At 37.2% G+C, this 16,441-nt stretch overlaps 1 protein-coding gene across 4 annotated transcripts in view; it reads left to right on the plus strand.

Annotated features, from left to right (window-relative positions):
- The first annotated feature begins 5,445 nt into the window (after window positions 1-5,445).
- dennd5a (DENN/MADD domain containing 5A) overlaps window positions 5,446-16,441 on the plus strand; it is a 41,473-nt gene continuing 30,477 nt past the window's right edge. For 2 of the 4 annotated variants that reach the window (XM_042406927.1, XM_042406943.1), the window contains exons 1-2: window positions 5,446-5,698; window positions 15,982-16,053. In XM_042406927.1, coding sequence (XP_042262861.1) covers window positions 5,599-5,698; window positions 15,982-16,053 — 172 coding nt within the window. In that variant the 5' untranslated portion in view covers window positions 5,446-5,598. The remainder of the gene's footprint in view (window positions 5,699-15,981; window positions 16,054-16,441) is intronic. The other 2 variants (XM_042406937.1, XM_042406953.1) reach the window with 1 other exon arrangement.

A 16,441-nucleotide genomic window follows, 5' to 3' on the forward strand; every position in this document is an offset into this window, starting at 1 on the left:
TTTTCATGTTGTTAGTTGTTTTTTTTTTGCTCATGTACTGTACCAAGTTAACTTGTTGCTGCTGCTTAAAAAAACCTCTCTGAAAGGTTAGACGTTGATGCAGTGAATGTACATGCAGGTAACGTCTTATATGATAGACTTTCTTTAATCTTAAAATTGCACATTTATAGAAGCAGTTGGTTTGGCGCATTTTCTGTTTTTACTCTGTTCGTTTGGTCATTTTAATGTCTTAATGCTGAACAGATTAGTCTACTGCTGTAAGATTATTAACCTCTCAAATCCAGATGTGAAATGACATAACATAAACATCCATTTATGTAAAACTTGAACAGCTCTGTTTAAAGGTAACAATGTATGAGCATTTTCTGCTTATACATTTTCATCATCAAAGGGTTGTATTTGTTGCTTTTATGGTTCTTACAGGGTTAGGATGAGGAAGCTGCATTTTTACTCCTGAAATACGTTGTCGTCTTGAAAATTCAACTTCAGTAAGCAAGTCAAGTCGAGCGGTAAATGGTTTTAACCTGGTCAACTTTTTGTCGTAATATTTAAATCTAAAGGGGATACATTTCTTGTAAGAAAGTCTCCACTACACCGAATCTTCCAAGAAATGAAAGATGGTAGATTTTAATAGATTTCTTTTTTCTAATTGCTAAAATATTTAAACCTTACACCTATTCTAAACTTCATGCTGAAAATATATTCAGATTGGATTTATTATTGGTGTTTTTGTCCTATTAAACTATCAAATATGTGATAAATCCTGTGTAACTGTTAACATTTCAGAAAGCAGTATTATTTTGTACTGAGCAGTGATGTATTGCGGTTCGAAGTGTTTACAGATTGCAATTTTCTGTCCTATCTAATCAAATTTATGTTTTTTTTTATATTTATTAAATCATTAAAATTATCTTTACAAAATATAATTGAGTTTTGAAAATGATCTGTAGATCTCATGTTGAATCTCCATTCTCATGTCTCCTAATGTAAAGTGGGCGGCTGCAGCAAGGAACTATCAACAGTGTTAAAGACTTTTGTGGATAAGAAACACTGCAATCAATTTAAAAAATAGAATGTTTCTCCACTCAGCTCCACAACCTGTGAGGCTCAGAAAAACAGGACTGAATGCGAAGAACCAGCTATTAAGGTCAACTGAAAGCTGATGAGACTCTGAAACACAGACCTGAAGCATTGATCACACCAATTCACATAAAAGAAAACTGACATGAAGATAAAACTGCAATGTCGGCTACAAAGCAGCAAATACTGTATATAATATGGAGAGTAATATAATGAAACAAAAATAAGAAAACCACTGTGATTGAAACAACAAAACAGAATGTGTTGCAACCCTCTGCTTTCAAATCGTACTGTATGAGTTGTGCAAATTGCTGAAAATTAATGTACAAGTCAATCAAGATGTGGCAGTACAATACATGATTTTAAGTATGATATAGGACTGCAGCTAGATAATTAATTTTACTGCCAGAAAAGAAATAATAAGCATTTTCCAGAAACTCAAGTTGTCTACCATGAGGATTTTTCCACTTGGTTTGTAAAACCTTCAAATTTGTTGTCTTGGTTTCTGTTTCTTTCATTTATTTAGTGACATTTTAAAAAAAAAACAGCAAATGGTGAGAACACTTTTCATGATGAGGCTACAGCCATGTTCAAAGTTGTTTATTAGCTTTATTCAACTTAAGTGCCTTCAAAAACACACATGTTGACTGGAATACTGTGCAGATACTTTGATACTGTTGATAATGATATGAACAATAAGTGCAGCTCATAAATTTGACACACTGCACAGTGAACTGACTCAGCAAATAGGAACCTTCAGGGAGAAACTCAAGCAAGAAAACTAACTGGGTTAGTCTGGAGGGATCAGTTTTATTGTAACTTAAGTTAGACTTATTTAAACTTATTTAACCCTTTATGAAACAGAAAATGAACCTGATCTTCTGAAGTTAACTTGGTTTAACTGGTAATCTTGCTTTATGAAACTTTCCTCTGATGACAGTTTTAAATAATACATCTCAAATTCCTTTTTGTATTTTTAGCTCATGAACTTCTCAAGATGAGACAAATTATTGGTATAAAGCAGAAGGTAGTTTTGTATATTGGGGTCTGTAGAGATGGTTCAATTCTTAACAAGGTGACTGTAGGTGAACAACATCTAGGTTCTTCATGATTCGGGTTTTCTGATCAGTTAAGACAAAAATGGACTGAATTCTCATGTGCTTTAGAGCAGTGGTTCTCAAAGTGGGGCCTGGGGACCTTCAGAGGTCCATGAGGGGTTTCCAGGAGGTCCCCAGCAAAAAGGGGAATCATTTATTTTCACTATAATTTCATCCATAAGTAACACAATGACAGAATGTATGACTATTGTGCTCATGGGTTTCATTCACTTTCTGTAATAAAACATCTAAAACCAAAAATCTTATCGGATTAGGGACCCTGGACTGATGGTCTGGTCCTGGTCTAATTTGTATCAGTTTGGGGTCCTTGATATGAACATTTTTGAGAACCACTGGTTTAGTTATTTTATAAATAGCTGACATTATGCCAGTAAAATGAAATATTCTTCAGATGATTGGTTTCATATAACCGATATCTTAGTTTTTTTGTTTTTTTGTATCATGTATAAACACTATCCTCAAATAGAAATCTAATTCCTTCAAGTTGGTGAACACTGACCATGGTTCACAAACCAAAGTGAGCTAATGCCACCAGGTGGTGACATTGTAACATACTGTACATGATAAGTGACTGACAGGCTCCGCTTGGATAATGTGACGTTTAACCATTTACTCAAACATAATGTACACTCCAGTATGAATGGTTTGAACATGTATTAACAAGGAGTTGATTTACATTTAACTCAAAAGTACAAATACAATTTAAAAACTTAAATCTGAGTATTACATGAAGTGACCACAATATCATATTCTTCTTTGGAAGTGTGTAACTTATTAAATAATAAGGAAACAGAAGCAGCATGTTAAGATTAAGATTTGTTAATAGCACAACTAACTTTGTGAGAGTAAGATGTTAGTTTTGCCTGCTGGAAATTCAAAGGCTTGATGTGTTTTGTTTTGTTTTTTTAAAAAAACATTGTCAATTTGTTATTGTGAGCTCATAAATTGTTAAACTGTGAAACATTATCATAAATCCTGCTGTGAATTGTTGAGCAACTGTTTCATAAAACTTGAGTCCAGCCTGGTGTGAACATAACAAAACTGTCTCATGAAAGAACAAACGATATTATCAGAGAAGGAACAAATCTGGCTTCAATATGTCTCACTGTATCAGCCAGTGCTGCATTCAAGCACTGTTTTATGAATAAATTGTACATGTAAATTCTATTTTACGCTTTTGTCAAGAATATAAACTGTATTATTCAGTGATCTACTCAATATAGCAAATGAAAGATCTTTACATCTCAGTAAAAATCAGAGCATAAGAAGAGAGAGAGGAGATGAGAGATTTGGAGAATTTTGATGCTTCAGTAAACAAACAGCCAACAACCACTGATCCTTTGCCTCAAAGCAAACTGCACTAGAAAATTGGAGGTCCAGTGGACAGTAATCATGGCTGCACTTTGGCTGCTGAGCATCAATAATCCTGAAACGTGCTTGTAAAAACATCAGCAGACTGTTGTGGGTGATGATTACAGCTGTGGACCAGAATGCATTTCGACTGCAACGCTCAGATTTTTTTAGATGTGTTAAACTAGAGAGAACCCGGAAGTTAAGTAAATTTCCTTCAAAATAAAACAATAATAAGTCTGAACAATAACAATCACATAAAGTACACAGTAGAGTTAATTAAATAGACACCAGAACGGACTGGGAGTGTTTATCATGTGTGTCATTTGTGCAATAATGGACTCAAAATGGTGTCACTCATCTTTTGGCTCAATTTGTGGGTCTGCATTTTCTTTCTTAAACCACTTAAATGATAGTAGCATATGTCTCAGAATCAGAATCAGATTTATTCGCTAGTAGCAAGTTCAAGGAGTTCAATGTGGTCCAGATGAAGCAATAAACATATGAAGCAATAAACATAAACATTAAACACAAACATAACAGTGTAAGAAAGGGAGAGTAATTTACATTTCTGTGTAGCGGAGGTGGATTATGCACTTGTATACTGACATGATAAAAACTATGTGTGCAAAAAAGCAGAATATAAATAGAAGTATGAATACCAATGTAGATATAAATATAAATCTGAGTGTAAATAAACTGTGTGTGTATTAACAGGATATATATGTACTGTTAACGATTTAAAAAATAAAATATATACACATCTACACAGTGCAGGACAGACAAAGAAACAGTATACACAATATGAATTAGAGTGAGAGTTGGTAAAAAAAAGTTGGTATGTTTACAGAGTTTTATTACCGGAAGTCTTTCAGCATATAGTGTCCATTTTGATCTCCAAATGGCTGACTTTTAGGGCATTTCTTTCTTAAAATATTCCTACAGAAAATAAACACTCAATGGTGGAAAGTAACTAAGTACATTTACTCAGGTACTGTACTTAAATACAGTTTTGAGATACCTGTACTTTACTGGAGTATTTCTATGGTATGCTAGTTTATACTTCCACTCCACTACATTTTAGAGGGAAATATTGTACCTCCTGCTCCACTACATTTATTTGACAACTTTAGTTACTTTTCAGATGAAGATTTGACACAATGGATAATATAACAAGCTTTTAAAATACAACACATTGTTAAAGATGAAACCAGTGCTTTCCAACCTTTTTGGCTTTTGACGTCTTACAAAAAGCAGTGTGTAGGCAGGGTCACATTTCAGGTGTCTATGAGCTATTAACAGCTCCACCAAATAGTGATTTTTTCCTCTAAACATGGTTTCATTTCAATAAATGTTCAAATGATCCAATATTTCACTAAAAATCAAAGATTATAGAAAAAGTCCGAAAACTGAAAACAGATTTGTGTATCAGAAGTTAGTTTTTTCTTCTTTCCCATTAATCAGCTCACAACCCCTCAGATTTACCTGGTGACCCTTTGGAGGGGCTCGACCCCTAGTTTGGGAACCACTGGACTAAACTAGCTAAGTGTAGCCTATATAAAGTAGTTGAAACCAGCTCCATCTCCAGCAGCTACAACAGTAACAGGCTGCTTACACACTGATGCTTCAGTATTAATAGTCCAATGATGTCATATATAATAATATATCAGTCAGAGGGACCAAACCACTTCTGTTACTGCAATACTTTAACTACATTTTGCTGCTGCAGGACTTTTACTTGTGATGGAGTACTTATACATTGGTACTTTTACTGAAGTAAAGGATCTGAGTACTTCCACTACTGTAAACCCTACAAATTAAAGTTTCTGTTTATAATTGTGGAGATATTGTTTTACTCTGAAGGGTCCTGCCGGATGTGGAACAGCCAACTGACGGTTGCTCTTAGCTCGTTAGCTTGGTATCTGTCGGTACTGATTTTCGAGCTTCGCAGTAACGTAGCATCCGTGATGGCAGGGAGAAATCACCTCCCCGAGTTCCTCTAATATGCTCCCTGTTGAGGGGATAAGGGAACCACCGGACCAGTCTCAAAATGACCACCGGCTTCAGCTCCGGTTCCTGCCGGTTCGCAGATTATTTTGTGATCTGCGGACTCGACACCGAAAGCGGGCTGGAACCCGACGAACTGTCCGGTAAGCTCAGTAGCCATCGCGGTAATGTCGCGAAGGGGGGTGGGGGGGCAGAAGGCAGGAGGATGTAGCCAGCATATAAAAACACCAAGCCAGCCTCATCCTTTAGATTTTACTGTATGTGTCGTGTATATATTTGTGTAACATTAACTGGAGGCTGTTAAGATGAATAAACGGCGTATATACCATTAATGTCAGGCCTAACGTTAGCTCATCTTTTCCCAGCCTGTTTGTTTGTAACGCGGCTCGGTGAACAGCGAGCGGATTACTGGCTTGTTATGTGTCTTTTAAGACCTGACATGAATTCTGATTTAAAGGTTGTAGCCTACATAAATTCCCTGCTGTTTTTTTTTATTCTCTTAAATATCAAAAAAGAGTCGATGTTGCGGCGCATTTGTAAATATTTGATGTGTAGCATTCATCTTAGTAGATTGAGGCCGTGGTGGTTGATGGTGTTAACACTGATGTCAATTTAAAACCTCAATACAACTGAAGATGTGGTCATTGTGGCTCTTAGCTGTCAGCGACCTAATTAGATTATACAACACACAGGGCAGGATAAACTTACTAAGTGTAAAAAAAAAAAAATGTAATGACAAATATAAAAGTGGATGATCAGAGAGGAACACTGGCATAGAAGGATAGGGTACAGGATATGTAGGTTGTTTTTGTTTTGTCTGTTTTGTTTTTTGTTGTTTGATGTTTACCCCTGAGGTCAAATAGGATGTGTTGTTAAAAGTGTTACAAGCTGTAGCTACAGCCTACACCTTTTTCAAAGTTGTGTTGTTTTCAACTGTGGTATCTGAGTATCTGCCTCTTCTCGATGTGTTTATGTATGTACAATATGTGAGTATATGAATTCAAATTTCAAAAATTTTCAAAAAACCCCCAACCTAGATGCCTCGGGGCTAAAATTTACCATGCCCCCCCATTGACCCCTGACATCCCCAGCATCCACACAGTGCATGTACACTATCCTCAGAGGGCACACCCTTCACAAACAATTATATAATATGCTTAAACCTCTACTAAGAATACAGTAGGTAATGACACACCTGAAACCAGTCTGTGTCTGGACCTGGAATCCTTTTTGATTGTGACTTGACTTGTGTCTTGATTGAAAATGAGAAGATGCTGCAAATACTGTATACATGCATGTGAAACTGTAGCCTGTGGGTCAATGGTTAGTCTGAGCCCTGAGCATGACCTGTGGGTAATAGTGCTGTTTTTACCTCATACCATAATGCTGATCAATAGATGTATGGTTTTTGCATCAATGTAATAACCTTTCTTCATTTGTCAGGTATTTTGTTTCACTGGATTAGATAAAAATAGAAATAATCCATTAACAATTTCTCATTGTATTTTCCAAAAAATGATCTATATGATGATATATATTGATATTATGATACAAAATTACATATATGATAGCGAAAGGGGAATTGATACATTACACACTTCTATCATTCAGATATTACAAATGGTTAAATTTTTTCTCTGTGTGTTTGTAATGACTTAATTAACTTGGATTTTCTGATATAAATGGTACAGACGGTTGGGAATTGGGTTACAGTAGGTCTTGTTACCCTTATTGTTGGTGTTTTTGGACAAGACACTTGGAGACAATACATGGTTTTACCATCTTGAGCATTGTGAGAAATGATAGACACTGAATCCAAGATACAACCTACCAAGCTGCAGCTGTTTAGTGACAAGCTAATTCATGTACCACATCTACAAAACATCTAAATAACATATATAATGAGGTGAAGGAGTCATTATGTGAAGCTGAACAGGAACCATTAATGTCAGTTTTGAGTATTCACAAAAACCTTAACTGTTAGCTGTTATATCAGTGACTTTAATGCGTAAAACCGTAAGTCTGTTATTGGACAGATATGCTCTTAATTGCATGTTAAGACATTTTACTGCAGTGATGTTGCATCACCCAATCCTCACAGATATGATTGCATTTCCTCTCAGAAATTCTGCTTTTCATTGATTAATTGACTTTATTTGATGATCCAAGACAAACAGATTTAAGATAGTTACAATCATCTAGAATTGTAGAATTGTTTTTGCTGCAGACTGAAATGTACAGTAGTACTGCATTTATTGAGTGAACTGTGGATGATTAATTTTCACTGTCAATGCCTTTTAAGTAGTGTTATTGAAGACTTTTGCTAATGAATTGTATTGGTTTTTTGTCTCTTCCTTGGGTACATTAGTGTTTCCGGGGTTGTGTGGTTTTGTGTCAATATAGTTTCTCCTTAAGGCCTTCCACCTTGGAAAAAAAATGATGTAGTAATGAATACTCTTGAGTCCTTGTCACCTCTGGGAGTTATAGTAGACTCAGGATATCAGTGGAGATGGGTGTTGTGTTTGTTTTTAATGGTGTTTTTGACTATGGAGATTTGTGTCATTTGGACTTTATGTGAATACCCGGTAGCGCCGACATTTCCCACATAAGATAATGTCAGGGTTTTCCACAGCACTACCCCTGCAAACAAAACATCGTGGAGGGAACAAGTATATTTACCAACATATGTAGTTTCAAGCCAAATGCTGTACTTCCTACTGCATTCACATTCAATTATTTTATACTATACACATTACGAGGAATCAGAAAATACTCTCTAAAACTGTTTTCACTCATGTTAGACTCCCGCTGACAGTTGTTATGGTTGAGTCAGGCAAAGTATCCAAGTGTAAACCCTGTAATGTGAAATAATAGCCTTAAGCCTGTTGTGAGTAACTGTCTTACGGTGTATAAGCTCTCGTTGACTGGGTCAATGGTCCAGGCTGTACTCTTCTGGCTGCAGACAACCAACCATTTTGACTGATTTTCTGAACACAGAAATGCGACACAGTGATTGATAAACTTGACCTTTTTTTGCCTTTATCTATTTTCTGCTCTGTTTCTGTGCGATTTGTTATGACTCAGCAGGTAACGAGAGGCCTGTAGAGTTGGCTGATGTAGTACAAAGAAAGTTTAGATAAGGGGTTTCCTCCTTGAAGCAATGCTTAACCAGAAATCATTTTAATTTTTAAAAACTCACCCCTTGTACTTCTCATTTTTACTTCCTTTAATTCGACTTCCTGTTTAGATCAAATTAATGTATTCATTGAACACAAATGGAAAGATGTTGACCATTTTGCTTTGAATTGAGGACAACCAGGAGTAGAGCACAGATAGACATTGCCTCCTATGTCTATACTAATGCGGTTAAGTCTGAAAAGGCATCTTTTTCTCTCTGTTTTGGCCTTTCGTCCACAGTAAGCCTGCATTGTCTGCAGCTGAGCACTGTCCGCTTGTGAAAGTACAGCTTTTGGAAAATGTGTAAATGCCATTCTTGCATTAGTGTAGAAAGAGAAAACACTGTTGTATGATTGTCATTCTTCAAAGCATGCTTAGTTACCATTATGATACCATTCAACCTGTTTGTTTTTGACACATGTAAATGCCATAAATAAATATACATTTTATTAATTTTTTTAAAATGGAGATTAATGTCCTGAAATTTGGCTACACTGCTCACGTTTAAACTAAATCAGCTGTATTCTCACGTTCTCAACAAGGTTTCTTTGTGGCATTTCCGATTGGGCAAAAATGTAAGCGGTTGAAACCCGGCACAGCAGTAAGATCTGGGGCTCTGTGGTTATAGATCACTGAAGTTGTTCTACTTAACTGCATGTTGCTGCTGTTTACTGTAGACAAAGGTTAGGGGCTTGCCCTCATCAACTGTTTCAGTTGTGATTCAAAGAAAGGAAATGATGTGGAAATTCCATTGTTACATATGTTTATTGCAGTTTAACATCTGCTATAGGTATACCTACCAGTTATTTTGCATATAAATTCAGAAATGAAGAGAAATGCACCTGTTGTTTGTTTGTTGTTACAAATATCGAAGTTCCTAACTATATCATACAAGCTCACTAATTAACATGTTAGGTCATGTTTGTTTAATTCGTAGAAAAAACTATGTAAAACCAAGTGGTGGTTTTATGGGGGGTTATGTGTGGACTATTTTCTGGCCAGGCGCATTGACTTCCTAAAGCCTTGGCTTATTTAAATATTCCTTTTAATGAAAGGGTTCTTGCCTAAAATTTTGCTAACAAAACTGCCGGCCATTGATGAATACTTAGCGCCATGAATGACATGAGCCAAATCCAACTCTCCAGTGGCTTCCTCCAGTATTTAACAGGACCACATTATGTTCCACTTATTTAATATGGTGCAGTGGTGATTCATGTACAGTGGAACACAAAGAAATGACCAAAACTTTCTTTAAGCGCAGTGTTTGGCAGCACAGCGAGGACCTGATTAGCATATGTATGACCTTGCCGCCTCACAGGCGACACTGGAAAACAGGGAGCCGAGGGACATATGTACACTCGCACACAGGCTCCACTTATTCAAATGCTAAATATCCTTTTGAATTTCCCAGGCAACCTCTCTCCCCCAATCCTACTCAGCAAACAAATGAGGTTGAATGGCTCAACATGAAAGCTGGCTTTAAATGCATGATGTGGGCTTTCATATTTTCACTCTAAGTTGTTTATTAATGCGTCTGTAAAGGGACCCCTGTCAGCGATTTAAAAATCTGCTTGATAATGTATCTGTGAAATTTTGGATGCAGTTTGAAGATTCATTCACACATCTCACAGTCCCCCTCCGAGGAGGGTGCTGTGTATCTTGATATTTTCACACAGAACATAAACATAGGCTCATAAGCTGTAGATTAAAGATTTTCTTATTAATCAATAATGGGCTTTATTATAATATCTGCTAATAGTCTGTTTTTACTTAAGTTATATAGATTTATTTTCACAAAACACAAATGCCCACAATAGATTGCATTTACACATGAATCTTGATTAGCTAACAACTTACTAGCTAATATAATCAGATGTTAATTATTGGAATTTATTCTACTGGAAGGGTAGAGTTTTACCTCTCTGTATATCTACATAAGCATAACTTTACCTTACTGAATTTAGGATATTGTTACCCATCTCTTCTGTTCCCCGTGTGGATAAGACTTTGTGTTGGTTGTCAGTCACCAGTTTAAATTTGCTCAGTCCCTCTTGGTGAGGACTTACATTCTTTCCCATCGGCTCAGAGTAATTAAACCTGCACATTCTTGTCTGCAAGTCTGTGTATTTTCTGTGGGTCAGGTTTTCAGTCCAACCCTTTCGCTGCTAACAGATGTTTTAAGAACTAAATTTTCAGGCTGTCTTGTGACGCCAGTGCAGTGTGAGATTCAACGACTTTCTGTCTACGTTGTCCTCCTGTTATCTGGAGATATGACATTAATGTTGGATGAGCTGGAATAAAGTTCAGGATAACAGAGGAGTTCCTGATTGTACTTTCTCTTTAGAGAGGGAGAATCCTGAGACGGCCTAAACCAGGCTACACCATGGCTTCGCTGAAAAGGTCATTTTCAATATTATTAGTCAGAGGAGCACTCTGCTGAGCTATAATACCAGTATGTGTGTTTGCAGTAAGTCCAGTCCCATTAATAGGATGCCCTGACATTTTCTTTATCACATCTTTTTTTCACCAAAGTTACCCATGAAACAAGATGCTGGTATATTTGGCAGCTAGCCTGTAAATGGTTTTAACCACTGATGTAGATGTTGAATGACAGTGACACACAGTTTACTGATGACTGGCACACTAATGCCAGTCATCAGTAAACTGAAATGCCATTTTAGCAGCTTCTCTCACTCTGTAACAAGTAAAAAATCCCTTTTAATCAGACAAAAACCCCACAGTCTCTATTGATAGTATAAACTATGAAGGCTTTGAGTTTAAACTGAGAGTGAACTATCATGTTCCGTCAGCACCGGATCCTCTGGGGGAATAAGTGTTTATGTCTTTACTGCCGAGCTGTTTCGATGTGTTTGTCGTGTCTGCACCGCATTCTGCTGCGGGCAGTCAAATCGAGTCGTAGATGAATATCACGTTCCAGTCAGAGAGGTTCATCCCTTCACGTCTGAGCCTAGTGGGCCGTGCGACAGTAGGTGTGAGGGTGTACGAATACAGGAGGGGTGCGGAGCTGTGGGTGGTCCCTGGCTTACAGACTGAGGGAAATGGCGAGGAGCCAGAGCTTAGTGACGCTTTACTCCCACTGCTACCGGTCCACGCTCACATCATCATCATCATCATCATCACTTGTTGGAGAAAACACTGTCCATTTGCTGGAGAATATGATAAATCAAGAGAGTGTCTACAGTATGGTGTTAGAGTTTGTAGGTGCTCTATGTCAATGAGTCTCCGCCTCAGGTAAAGCAATTAACGCTTAATTATTAATAATTACCAGGTGAATAAGTGAATGAAAGGAGCACCTTTGTAATCTTTGTACAGGAACAGGGATCGGCAGCCAACTGTGGTAGAGCAGGTCGTCCAATGTGAAAAACAACAAATGGCACACTGTCAGCACAGTTCTTTAAAATTAAAATTATATATTTAATTTAGTTTTCCTAGAATTATTGGAAGGAAAGCTATCATAGTCATATACGAGGGATAGGTACACACTTTTATTTATAGCATTTGCATTAAACTTTTCTATTTCAGTAGTTTTTAGGAGATTTTCATTTCCATTTACTTTTCAGTAACAGTATCTATTTGGTTTTTTCAATATCCACTTTCCTTTCTTGGTTTCCCTTTTCTTCTTAACATTTACTTGTGACCTGATTGTTCAGAGTCCTGTAGTACAGTATAATAATAGTTTATTTGCCATTTTCTCTTTTAATTTTCCATTTCCATTTTTTTTTTTCTTCTAATTTTCATTCTGGGTCGACTCATCCTCCATCCACCCCACATAAGGCATCTTTATGTAACCAATCAGTTACTATGCACGTAATCGATAAAAAGAAAACAAAGTTCACAACAGTCCTGTCAAGTAAACGACGCCATAAAGGAAACTTTCTGCAAAGTCACTCTTATCATTTAGCTAATTTATATTGATTTGACTTTGGAAAACAGTGTTGTTTTTTTCCGTATCTTTTGTAGTCTTTAAGTTTCCTGTAATATTCCTCTGGTATATGCTGTGATAATAAATGTGTTATTTTCACAATCAACAAGCTTTCCTGTGTTGGTGCAGAGGCCTGCTGTGTGCAGAATGTGGGTGTGAAATATGGAAATTGAACATTAGACACGATACATTAAATTCTGATGACTTTAAAAGAACGATAACTGCAACTGTTGGTCAAGTAAAGCAACATGTTGCGATCTACTCTGGTTCAGCTGTGTTTCACTTTGGTTGGTGTCAAGCCAGATGCCTCCAGATGTTTGTTGCATTACTGCAATGCTTGACTTTGACTTGAAACGGTTTACAAACAGCTTCAGTCACATCATCATGTTTCATGTTTGTTTGCAGTTCATGTCATGGAGAAACATGCATGTGAACAACAGAAGTGAATTTGTTATTTCAGCTATGCACTTAAAGCATTTAAATAAATATGTCCAAACATAAAACCAGAGTTTTATGCCTTAAATGTACTGATGAAACACAACAACAACATTATTTTAGGGCCATCAGTGTGGTATGAAAACATCAAAGAAATTATAAGGAAAGGAACTGAGTCATGTTTTCCCAGCCTTACTAATCATAATAATCTCCCCGTCTGACCTACAATATCTGTGGTTTCTGACATGTTTGAAGTCTGAGTTTGTGCTTCTGGCCTAGTTTCTTCCCTGTGGGCAGTTTTGATATGAAAGTAACCAACAGATTAAACCACTTAATCCTTAAGATTTTTATTCCCTTGACTGAGTTAGTTTCACTGTATTTAAAATGTTTAAAATGTTTGTCGTTCCACTCAACATCTCCTGTCTGCAGAAAGAGAAGACTGTGGAATTAATGGGGATATTTAATCTCTGATGCATTTGTGGTCAGATAATGTCAACTGCTAGCTCGAACAAAGACAAAACATTTATCCATCATTCTGAAAGTCTCAGCTAGGACGTGAATGTAGATTAAACAGAAATGTTCAAACAAGTGGAAGAAAGAAATTCATGTAATCACCAGGGAAGACACTTGAGAGAGTCTTCATCGTCATTTCTTGTGTGTGTGTGTGTCATAACTGAGACACATTCTTAGTGTAATGTAAATGGATTATCTGCAACCCAAACTACAAAAAGCCCTTTAAGGAAAGTGGAGCTACAATGATTAGATGATTAATCGATTTCTCAGGCAACAGAAAATTAATCGGCAACTATTCTGGTAAGTAATTATCCCCTTACGCCTGGAGGGCATCATGCCATTGGTCGTGTGTGTGTGTTCGTGTGCGTATCTGTCCGCAACTAATCTCACATACTACTGTACCCGTCAGCCTAATATTTTTTGTGCACATTTATGACTGTATGCTCAAGGACCTCTCATAGTTGTGATTATTCACAGTCTTTGAAAAGCCTATTTTATAACGCCATTCCTTACCAGCCTATCGTGAAGCTTAGACTTTGGGGGGGCAGGGAGGGGTTTATTTTGTCTGGTGTGTTACAACAAAATGTTCTAAATAAGTAACAATGTTTAAATTAAAAAGTTTGGACTTATTGTCCCGTTTATTGTTTCCTTATTAAGTCTATACAGTGTGTGTTGACATTGTGTCTCCATATAGTCAAGGTTACACCTTGATAATATAACCTGCATATTGTCTGCCCTTCATTCCACTACTCTCATTCTTACACGTCGAACACACAGCCCACCCTGCACTTCCTGTTCCCCACCCACATGACCACAGACCCACCTGACGGAGATCTGCACGATCCTGAGTGCACTCTTTAAGTTAGTGGTCATTTTTCAAGAAAAATTTGAGGATTCTCAAATGTGAGGATTTGATATTTTAAAATTTTTAATATGCATTTTTCACTAATTTCTTTTTTTTTTAAGACAAAACAATAAATCCACAAAATCTGCAGGTTAGATTAAAATAATTGTTAATTGCAGCCCTAAAGGAAAGTCTTAATTTGAAGCTGACATGTTGTAAATAGAAAACAGTCGATGGCATGCTCTCATTTGGCTTCAACATACTGCATGAATGCGTGTGCCCGCCAGCAGGACTGTTTCTTTGAGGCTTGGCAAATGTCATGCATGGAGAAGACTGCAAAAAGCATCGCCTGGCTGCATAAAGGTTCTTTTTTATGTAAAATCTTAGATAATCTAACAGCCCCGAGTCCAATTAGTCTGTAACACAAGAGCAGCCATTCACTCTTGTCAAACCCATGACTGTCTACTGATAAGAAGCACATTTCCATATAGACTAATTTGAAGTGTTTTTAGTGTGAGATCAAAAGGGTGAACTGTTGAAATTTGTCAAAATGTCACATCATTTTTTGTAAAATACAATGCATTACTCCTGGTAAATCATCTTAATCTGTAAGGTTGTTATTATCGTTTATATTTCTTATTGTCAACAAATCCCATGAAAAGAAAACAATTTGTTGGTGTCTCATTACTTTCTGACATCGCAACCCTGTCTGTGGCACTGGGCTCCAAGAAGTAAATGTTACCCAGACAGTTTAAGTGCATCAGTTGGGGACTATTTTCAGCCACGGATTAATCCACATTTGGTTCTCTGGGAACTATAACGGCAGCAGGACGGTGTGTGTGGGATCGATTCAAAATAAACTACAGTGTCTGCATTCATGGTAATGAAGGAACACGTCACCCAGTGGAACGGTTTGGTACACGGATGTGTTTTTGAGTAGTTTTTGGACAATAATGGAGCTTGAATGGAGCACAGAGAAATAAACAGTACCAGGCAAGGAATACTTATTAGAGGGAGCAATTCATTGTTTGGTCTTTTCATGGGATTTGTTGACAAAAAGAAAAATATTGAATATTGCCAACCATATCTTATAAATAATAGCACATATGATTGACATAACAAAAGATTTTCTTTCACTACACAATTCAATCTTCCATCAGTAACGCTGAATTTTTGCCACACTGGCAGGTTCATTCTAGTGTGTTTATTGTGAGAATATAATCCATATCAGAGCAGTATGGATTTGCATGATCTCCAGAAGAAGAGGAAAACTACAACACACACACACACACACAGAGTTACTGTATCCTTGTATCATAACCGCACCAGTTGTCTTGAATTAGCAAACCCACCTGACAGAGACACCATCATGTCTTGAGTCTGAGTGCAGCTTGTTCCCGGAGCAGAGCTTCGAGGACAGAGCTGTCAGGGTGTGTTTGCACAAACTGAGAAGTGATGCGCTACCCATCCAGAACCGGGCTTTTAATTATATTTTTGCTTTATTTGCTGTGTAGCTTTATGCCAATATATAGAGGCTACTAAATTCAGAGATGGGGCCAGAGGAAAATTGGCGAGTGCAGAAGAAGGTAACCCTCCCACCACACACTCTCCTCCCCCTCCTAACCTGTGCTCAGCTTCAACCCTTCAATTTTTAACCTAGCACACTTTTTTTTTTTTTTTTTTTTTTTGATTTCCCAGCAGCGCACTTTTGTTACTACAAATTCTAAGTTTTCAGTTATTTTCTGCACAGGTGTGGGGACCTGTCCTTTCTGTTTTGCGCACTCTTGATTTCTCTCCTCCTGGTTTTTTTTTCCCCCCGTCCTCCCATCTCCCTCCCATCCTTCAGCAGCAGCTGAACAATGAGCTGATGTTTGACAATCGCTGCTTCTGTTCCTCACACACACACACAAATCCGGTGCTGCCTGCGCTGGTATTGCTTGGTCAATGTTTACTCTCCCCCTACACTCTGAATGA

The sequence above is a fragment of the Thunnus maccoyii genome, chromosome 1 (genome assembly GCF_910596095.1).
Source record: "Thunnus maccoyii chromosome 1, fThuMac1.1, whole genome shotgun sequence".
In the NCBI taxonomy this organism is placed as follows: domain Eukaryota; kingdom Metazoa; phylum Chordata; class Actinopteri; order Scombriformes; family Scombridae; genus Thunnus; species Thunnus maccoyii.